General features: G+C 40.3%; 2 protein-coding genes across 2 annotated transcripts in view; one reads left to right on the top strand and one right to left on the bottom strand.

Annotated features, from left to right (window-relative positions):
- Positions 1–258: 258 nt before the first annotated feature.
- hsbp1b (heat shock factor binding protein 1b) lies at positions 259–3,720 on the bottom strand. The gene is made up of 4 exons (XM_069705348.1): positions 3,537–3,720; positions 2,297–2,363; positions 1,959–2,085; positions 259–1,842 (listed from the first exon to the last, which is right to left on the bottom strand). The coding sequence occupies exons 1-3, from the start codon at positions 3,579–3,581 to the stop codon at positions 1,964–1,966; spliced, it is 234 nt and encodes a 77-aa protein (XP_069561449.1). The 5' UTR covers positions 3,582–3,720; the 3' UTR covers positions 259–1,842; positions 1,959–1,963.
- Positions 3,721–4,005: 285 nt separating this feature from the next.
- The window catches only part of LOC138624812 (solute carrier family 66 member 2), a 42,716-nt gene continuing 36,677 nt past the window's right edge, over positions 4,006–10,044 (top strand). Inside the window, exons 1-3 of the mRNA XM_069705347.1 lie at positions 4,006–4,113; positions 6,649–6,912; positions 7,466–7,599. Of these exons, the coding sequence (XP_069561448.1) occupies positions 6,704–6,912; positions 7,466–7,599 (343 nt within the window). The 5' untranslated portion in view covers positions 4,006–4,113; positions 6,649–6,703. The remainder of the gene's footprint in view (positions 4,114–6,648; positions 6,913–7,465; positions 7,600–10,044) is intronic.

Raw genomic sequence — 10,044 nt, 5'->3', positions numbered from 1 at the left:
TGAACTTTTGCCTCCTCCTGGGGCATGTACCACAAAGTGAAGCCCATCAGGCTCATCTAGCTCCGCTAGGGTTAAAGTTGGGCGTTCCAGTATTGTGAAGGTGATTCACGTTTAATGAGATCACCTTGGTAACCTGCTCAGTCGAGTTCACCTCTGTGAATGAATAAATGTGAAGTGGAAACAACCAAACTACTGAAAGACTTTGCTTCAAAAAATAGTTTGACAAAGAACTCAAACTGGACTGCAGTTCTGCATTCATAGAATTATAACCATGTTTATTCAATGAGAATTTTATCAGAGATAAAAGTTAGTTTTGTGTATCGAACTCTTATATTTGCTCATAATTTTGTACAAATTGCTAGAAGCTAACTGACAATAGCTGTCAACAATGCAGGACATGAAGGTGTCTTGTTAATACTTTTTTCGGTCGACTCAAAGATGATGGGTTTATTTCTACGGTGTTTAATGTGTACGTATTCTCCGTAAACCTCCGTGATGGTTTTGTTAAATGTGAAAACATTTTACATTTTTATTTGTAGATTAACTGGAGGGTTCAAATTTAATATCACCTCTATTTGTTTAGGTGTAAGACCATGGGTGTACCAATAGAAAAAATCTTCAATAAAAGCCAACGGGATAAGTTCGCATGGGCCATCGACATGACGGAGGGAGACTTTGTGTTCTAACTTTCAAACTTCTAAAACTGCAGTCTCACGAGCTCCGATACCAAAATGTAATAAGGAATCATTCACTTTATATTACATACAGTACTTGATATTGCAATAAAAATGACTGATGACTGATGTTGTACTCTGAGATTTTGTGACAACATCAAGCTACCCCCAAATGTGGTTTTGTTTAATGCTGTTCATTTTATGTTTGATGCTTTTGGCACTTTAAAAGTCTGTTGTTACTTTAATTGTTTGTGCACTTTGTTTGCATTAATTTCAATAAAGGTTTCTACTATGCAGCGACGTGACGGAGATGTGGTTAGTTTGTAACCGCTTTAGTTTTTAGTAGACATTGTTGCAAATGCCTAATTCCACTTTCATTAGATGTGACTTTAAAATTGACATTTACAGTTACAGAATGGCATGCCCAATTTCTCTCTTAAGTGTAATACTAAAATATAATTTCAATACATTATAAACAATATAGAACAAAAACCATGCATCACGGAGACGTTGCAGACAATCTGCATCATAAAATACAATTGCGGTTTAAAAAAATAAATTGAGTAATACACAGAGCACCTTAAGAGTTGGCTGTATTTTTAAAAATTCACTCAGCACCTGGCCAAATATGTATCATGTCATACATGACAAACAGCAGTGTATTAAATAACTTTAATAGAAGAATATCAGAATTGGAATGCATCCCAAACCTTGGTAGTAACAGCGCTGTTTGTCAAACACTGCAAGCTTAAGATCTTTACTGTGCCCGTGTTGGTGGGGATGGAGGTTCTACTGGCCTGGTAGCCTGCGAGTTGTTCTTCTCAGCACAGACTCGGGCAAAACTGTCCCCATCAGCCATCACCTCAAGGGATTTAATTAGGTGATACATGTATACGATGGCAGCGAGATAATCTCCAGCTTCGCGCACCAAATCCACAAGCGGCATTCCTGCATATCAGCACTGTAAATTCAGAAGGGCATATCACACTAGTCTAGCTTACAAATAACGTTCAACTTTTCAAGTCATTATATAACTGTAACCGTTTCACAATATTCAATATATAAAAAAGCATTTCACACGACGACACACCAAATCAATAGAAATCATTCTCAAAATGGAAAAGTCTGCTGCTCCTGAATAAAGGACCGACTTCACACCTTCTGGGACCTGTGGGACAGACACACACAAAAAAATTTTTAAAAATCCACATTTTTATGAGGCTAAATTGATTAACATTCACCATGCATTTCTAGCTATTCTAGATCGATCAATTTCCTTCTAACCTTCATTATGATCCTTGACCCTCTTTAGCCTTCTCCGGTGTTCCCTCGATCTCTTCAACACCAGCCTGGGTCATCAGGTCAGCAATGTTTTTCTCCAAGTCATCAATACGTGTGCTCATTTCATCAAGTGGAGAATCGGTTAAAGAACATAAAAATGTAAATCAGAGAGCTTACAAAGTCGGATATCTGAAGAGAAACTGGAGGATGTGAGAGAAATCAGGATAGCACCATCAATCTATTTACTCATTCAATTACAACTAGGCCAAACTTTAATAACGTGCATGCATTCAATCAATGAACAACTGATGGCTTGCATTTTTAAACGATTGTTAGGATATTCCTCCCGATGATCTGGTCTGACATGGTCTGGAACTTGTCCTGCATCTGTTGCAGCAGAGTCTGGACCTGTGAAAAAAAAAACATTGAATTAGTTTAGGTGACACGGTGAGGCAGAAGAATAATAAAGCCACTGAGGAAAGTTTGTTTACTGAAGACAGCAGCCCTACATCAAATTTGCCAGTTTCATTTCTGGAGTTTTAGTCTTAATGTGGTTGCAACACGGACAGTAGACTAATCAGCATTAAAAAAAAAAAAAAAAAAAAAAAAAAAAAACTGCCTGTGGCACTAAAATACAGCATTACTCCAGCTCTTAACTCTGCTTTCAATTATTGATTTTTAAACCAGCAGAAGAAGGACCAACAGCTTGTTTCCTTGCCAACAATGGAAAAGCTTGGTAACTATGGGAGATGACTCAACTACCTGCAACAAGCATATCTGCACAACAATAAAAGCACTCGTAAATTCTGACTAATCTGCATCTGAGCATCTCCAGCTCCCACAGTGGATCCCAAAGTATTGCCTATAACCCCCAAACACAAGGGCAATGGCTTAATTTCACCAAATGTTATTAGTCAGATGCTAACAACTGGCATGAAAGGCTTCAGTGGAATCTTTATCAATAGACTTTGGACAAAACGTTACCCTAATCTCAAGAGGCAGCATTATAAATAAGGGGTAAAATATAAATTAAAAACACTTTCATAACACTGGGCTTCCCTGACAGGAAATGGTTTGAAGTGTTGTTTTTTTCTACAATTTATTTTGAATAATATGTGACAAAAGTAAATAAATAAAACTACCAGTGTGTTGTTAAGAGGTTTTTTTTGTTTGTTTGTTTGTTGTTGTTGTTTTTTTTTTTTGGGGGGGGGGGGGTACTGGCGTGAATCTCCATGACAACACAAACATTAATGTGTAAGTAAATGCCGCGTGACCTGCTCGGTTCAGATTTGGTGATGTCATTCACACGACCCACTGACCCATTACGTAACGCGATGAAGCGAAATGGCATTTAGGACAGCCTGGTTCGATTGAAACGGGTTTTTAAAAAAAAAAAAATTAAAAAAAAAAAAAACACGTGGCCGGTACGTTGTTTTATATTCTACATCTACAGATTCGCTGTGCACCGGACTCAACCGAGCAGGCTAACTGTTAGCGTCCTTATTGCCGTAGACAATAATGCCCGGCGCTGAAGCTAAGCTACCGCGGCTAGCGTTAGCTGACGCGACGATCACGACTCACCACGTTGGTAAGGTCCTGCACCGACTTGGGATCCGTCTCAGACATGTTGTAACGTAAATGATGATCAGCGCCCAAACGGTAATTAAAAAAAAAAAACCCAAACAGCTGCACAACGATTGTTTTTGGCTGTCGGTCTGCGACTCCTCGAAAATAAGCAAGCAGTCCCTCGCACCACCCACCGCACTGTCAGCTGTTCCACAACAGACAGAATCTCGCGAGATCTGCGTCCCCGGTGCTCAAAAATGATTTTTTTTTTTTTTTTTTTTAATGGGGAGCTTTTCAGTAGTTTTTTTTGTTGTTGTTTTTGTTTACCCCTTCAGAAGGAACCCTGGTATTCAAAGCGTTTGCTCATCCCATTACACCCTTAGCCATATGCACGTTTAATGCTGCAATTTGAATACGTTTGTAATAATAACATTGTTTATGAATGCACGCGCGCGCGCGCGCGCACGTCTCTTCTCCTTGTTGGTATTCAAAACTTGGAGCTGCCGGGGAACCCAGTGTGTCCTGAGTCTGCAACCTGAGTGTGCGGGTTGTGTTTTAATAAACTGAAGGAAACCGAATGAAGGACAGACTGGTGAGTGAAGCTGTACATTTTACACAGATGTTAAAATGCAAAATGTTAAATTCTGTCACTGAGGCGTGAAATCCCTACGCGTAGTAAATACCCAGTCAGATCTGTTGATATCGTGCGTGCTTTTAAAAAAACTTAAATGACTCTTTTTTAGAAAAATTTAGACTGTCTGAGGTTTTTTTGTTTTTAGAAAACTGTTCATCTCTGGGCGGCACATTACATACCTGAAAGGTACTCCGTGTGCTTAACCAAGACGGTGTAATATGTGTTTCTTTGTGTGCTGTTACTGTACTTGTTGTTGCCCAGTAGCCCAAAATTGACATCTGGAAGTTCAGGCATGTTGGCCCAACCCCAGGAAGCTATGCTTTGCTTAGATAACAGCTTGTTCTGTTCCCAAAAGTGGCCCTAAATATTAGGGTACTGTATGGTGTGATGGTTTACTCTGACCACCAGGCAGAAATAAATAGGTTGCCTTGGATTCTTACGTTTCCTGGATAATATTTAACTTTAGGAAACTTGTAAAAACATTTTATAGAGTTTGTTAAAGAGCTGCAATTTTGCATTCACTTTGCATGGTTAACGATCTGTTCAAATTCTGTATGAGACGTAGATAACCTGAGATTCGGTTGCTCTATGAGATCCATCTGCCAGGTATTGGCTTTTAAGCGGTGGTCTCGCCTTGATATTGATATCCTCATGTCTATACCTACTGAGTTTAAATAATAGCTGTCTAATGAGAAATCAGACTTCATTCATCTTCTGGTTAATTTGTTGGAAAAAACAAACAACTAACAGCAATCATATTCTGGGTGGGATGATAAGTTACCATCAGAGAACCTGTTGGTGAGGTTTTTATTATGTGATGCGGAAAGTACTTAGGGTGTTGTTGACTCAGTATTCACTGGCTCTCTAAGCTACAGAGTGATTTGTCAGCTGACCCCCTCTGCCAGTAAGTAAGGGAACACAGGGGAGTGCATATTTCTGTTGGACCTGTGTTTCTCAACTTTGCTGAAGAAAAACACACCTAAGTTGCACAATGACTACTAAGCAGCAACAAGAAGAATCATGCCTCACTAACTTCCTGTTCAGAGTAAAGAACCTCTTGTGTGGTTGCATTATGACAGAAGTCAGTTAGTAGGAGGACAGGCAGACTTGCATTTACACTTGTTATCTGTGGCAGCTAATGTTGGCACCTCCGACCCGGGTCACCTTAGCAATGGCCCAAATACCCCCCCTTCCATGTCTGCCCTCACTGGCCATTGACTCTTTGACCTTTCCCATGTCCTCTCTCGCCGTGGTACATTTACAGATCTTTGAATTAAAATCCCCAATTGCCATCTCTGTCCTGCTGCAGTAAGTAAGTGGCAGCTGATTCACAAAACACTGTGACTTGCTTCCAATTTCTGAGCCTGCATTTGCTGCTAATGTGAGCCGGCAGTGCAATATGACTGACTAAAATAAAAAGTCAAAATGAGGTTTTCAGGAAGAGCTTTGCAGTATGTGTAAAAATGATATCAATACACAAGTTGGTCATTATTTCTGTTCACAATCAACTGTTTTGAACCCTGGTTCAGTGTTTGACCATCTTCGTTTACCTCAGGCAACAGTTTTCAAGAAGGATCATCTTCTGACATTGAATGTGACATTGAAGCCTGTCTGAGAGAGCACACAAGCTACAACTTGGAATTGCTTTCAGTTTTTATTTGAATCGATTGTTATTCATTAATGTGAAATTGTAGAAGTTGCGAAGCTGTAACTGGAGAATGTTTGGCATTTTACCAGATTAATAAAATAACCAGTAAAAAGTGCAATGAATAAAATCTCTTTTGACAAACAAGTCCGTCAGTATTTCCTGACACACTGAAATGTGTGAAATAATGTATTATTGTTGTAGTTACTTAAAAAAAAAAAAAAAAAAAAAAAAAAAAAAAGGCTACAAATGTGTAAATTTCATATTGTGAACTCTACAACCCCAACAATGAATCAAAAAGTAATTTTGACCACATAAAGTAATTGTCCCTTTTCACATGACTTATAATAAAAAAAAAGCTCAGGCGTTACTATAACATCAACAATGGCTGTGTTCTGTTTAAGAGTCCCAGGAAGCTGCGACAGAAAGTGAACATGCACAACACCAGCACCCTGAAGCAAAATCAACTTAAATGGATTTCGGACATCATTATTTTAATACAGCTGTACTTTCCCTGCTTTGTGATTTCAAAGGACCATATTGGTCCAGTGTTACATTTTTTTATGTTCCCTGAAACTGTGTGTGTCGACATTGTCGCCATTGTGCCCGAGCCGAATGCCTGCTATAATTCGATTTTTTTTTTTTTTTTTTCCTGAAAAGAGAGACTATTGTGAAGAGGCAGTAATTCAAACCAGGCACAAGTTAGCCATTGAATGTAATTGTTTTATTATGTCTCATTCATGATGTGTCTGATTGACACTTGGCTAATATAAATTTCAGAGCCAAGTTTGTGAAGTGTGTTTGCATTGGGACAATAACTATTAGTGAAAACACTGCTGAACTGTCAGCTTCCCAGGTGCTGCCACTAGACCGCCTGGACACCCCTGAGATTGTCTCAGTGCGATGGATGCAGACGGGGTTCTGCAGGGGGAGGATATGGAGGGCTCGTGGATGCTGCTGTCCTGGTTTGCGTCCTTCATCATGGTGTTTGGTGGAACCCTGCCCTATGTGCCGCAGTTCCAGGACATCCAGAAGACCAGCAACACCGAGGGCTTCTCCACCAGAGTCTGCCTGGTGCTGCTCATTGCCAACATCCTGCGTATATTCTTTTGGTGAGGATCAGAGAATCTTTGGTCTGTCTTACAAACAAAAATTTTTTTTTTTAAATTGCCTTCTTTTTTTTCTCCCTCTGGAAGCCAAAGGCAGTTTCAGGTCATTTCAGAGGTCAATCTTGGTATCTGATGAAATTAATGCAATAGAGACAAAATCGCAGAATAATATCAAAGTGATTAGATAATCAGAAGTATATACTGATAACAAATCATTTTTGTTGATTGCAGGAACAGGATAAGACATTTTCTAGATTTTTTTTTTTATGAACATTGAATTTATATCAAATCTGTGTACGGCTTGCTTTTAATTGCCTATATGACATGTCCTGTTGGAAAGCCCATATAATCGAAGAGAACGATCACATGCGTTAGCAGTGATGTTTATACGTCTTGGGTATTTGTTACTGTTGTTTATTTGGCATTTCTATTATTTTTAATGCACAAGATGGAATAATTGTTTGTGTAATCTGTATTGTCAGACTTTTTCTCTCCCGTATTAACTCTGCGTCTAAACTCTGGCACGTCATGGGTTGTTTTGGTCTCTGCTCGGCAGGATAGGGAAGCAGTTTGAGCTGACGCTGCTGCTTCAGAGTGTGGTGATGATCCTCACCATGTTTGCCATGCTCCACCTCTGCTGCACCGTCCAAAACACCAACCGAGTGAGCACCAAGCAGCATCGACTCTCAGGTAACCAACCTTGTGCCAAAGTCACCACAATTTTCAACAGTCTTAAATATTCCCACGCTCAACAACTCAACATGGATGTCCGTTACAAATCATTTCAGGGCAGCAAATGACATATCCAGCATACAACTTCTCTGTGTCAGCATTTTGGAAGTGCCTCCACTCTTACTTCTTGCCAAGAGAGGGAGCCATTGTTAAAGCTTAAACTGCAAAGATGCTGCTGTCAAAATACCTCACCTCTGATGGCCACTTATTTTCTTCTCCCAAATTTGCATGTCTCATATTTTTCTTTGCTTCCTGTGTCTAGACATTTAATTACATTTTACTTTGCACTGGTAAGATGTAGCCCGATGCATAATGAAAACATCATCCAATATATACTGGGGTATTTATGAAAAGTGCAAGGCAAAGCAGAACTGTCCAATGGATGTATTAGTTGCTGCACTGTCACACATGAGATTAGTCTATTCTGAGCTCGACTATATATGTTTGTTTGCACTTGGATTACTCATGCTGAGGGGGGAGGGAGGGGACACACACACACACACCTGTTTACATTGCAGAGACCTGCCTCCCCTTTGGTGACACAAACTTAGTCCCCGTAATGTAGATTATTGAAAATGTATGTAAAAGACTTTGTTTAAGGTTCAGATAAGTATTAAGGGAATTAACAGTTTTGGTTATCGTTACGGGAAAATTAACGTAAGTCGATATAATACCCTCGTGATGGAACCACGGATCTGTGCGTATGTGTGTAGAAGGAGGAAATGGATGAGGCATTAGTGCAGGGTGAGAGGGGATGAAGCAAGCTACGATTAAGCAGACCAATATCCACTTCTTCTGTGTATTCTCTGTGTGTGTGTGCGTGTGCGTGCGTGTGTGTGTGTGTGTGTGTGCGCGCCCCTTATGCCTGCAAGACGGGGAACCCATCCAAGATTATTTTCAGGGTCACTCTTTTGAGGCTTTCATGGGTAATTGTGTTTTTTACAGGTGCTCGACTTGATTGCCTTTGCAAATGCGCTGACAGACATTCAATATAAGTGTTTTTTTTAAGTTATTATTAGATTTCAGAGCCACAGAGTCCGAAAATGAATGATGGAGTCTTGTAATACTCTGATCATGCAGAATACAATGCGTTATTAAAGACATAAATGACATGTTGATGGATATGTAAAAAGGAGAAACAGAACGTGTCGATTTGTTTCGCTGTCAGTGACAAATCTTTTGAAATTAGTTTTGATTGAGAGTAGTGCTTGTGTGTTTGGAGGTGAGAGTAATGATCATCTTAGACATCTGCGCTTCACTTGTCTCTGCAAAGAGCAGATGTATTACTCATCATCGGCCCTTTTCTTTATATCAGCCCACGCGAAAACAATTTCTGACAAGTGGTGGTGGATTGTCTGTTTTGTCTGACGGTGGAATCCATTGGCTTTACATCTTTAAGCCACTCCAGTGGATGCTCGATGTTACTCAAAGAAAACAGTGAAAGTGATCAAATCTTCGTACGCAACTTTGTTTTTTATGACGTGAGTTTGTAAAACATGGCACGGCCTCCCTCTCACAGTAAGCCCCCCCTTCTTTTAAGGGCAGGCTTGAGGTCTGGTTTCGCAGCAAGCGGGTACGAAGGGGGGATGGTGGGATCAGGACCAGAATAGATCGGAGCAGCCCTCCGTCCCAACAGTCAGCTCCTCCCTCTGTCCCCCCACCGCTAAGTCTTTCCAGCAGAACAGGGTCATCTCCATGTTAAGTAATTGCTTCTCCCCAAGATTCATGTTGGCATGATTTTCCAAACATGTAGCTATTTTTGTGAATCTTTAATTTCCTGTCATTTCTCAACGAACCGCCCAGAACTCCTCTCTTCTTTTTATTTTGTATTTTCTTTCATCTCACTTCTTATTTCCCACCTTCCTCCACTGTTCTCCTTCTGTCCTCTCTCTTCCCTCTGTCGATCCTTCTGTTGCTGTTTCATTTCTCCTCCTCTTCCTCCCCATAACTTCCACTAACAGACCTCTGAGATTACCAAAATCCATAATGGGTCATCTCTGATCCAGTGTCTTGTATGCCAGCACCTGTCCTCTTCCAGCTGACCTCATTTTCTAGGTCTGAAAGCCTCGCACAACCCAACCACAAATTTACACATAACATAAAACAGAGAATCACTTGTGACTTGCAACCTCCTCCACCTGTTGCTGCCGATTCATACCTGTTATATGCCGCTGGTCCTGATTGTGCTCAATTTTCTCCTCCACCTGTTCTGATTTTATTTTTCCATTCTTCAAAAGGTATATTCATCTTCGTGCACGTGTTCCAGCCATGTGCATTTTCTGTGGTCCAAATTACAGTGATGTTTGTCTGCTGAATTGGGTTCCTTAAATAGCCTGAGGCGGGTGTTCAGTGTGGTACTGATGAAGTCTGGCATGCTGCTCTGAATCATGTGCAGTCCAACAA

This window comes from Brachyistius frenatus, unplaced genomic scaffold (genome assembly GCF_029030835.1).
Source record: "Brachyistius frenatus isolate BFR_SWC_R1_liver_20210118 unplaced genomic scaffold, ASM2903083v1 Contig_55, whole genome shotgun sequence".
NCBI lineage: Eukaryota > Metazoa > Chordata > Actinopteri > Embiotocidae > Brachyistius > Brachyistius frenatus.
This window is presented reverse-complemented; position numbering and strand designations above follow the sequence as displayed.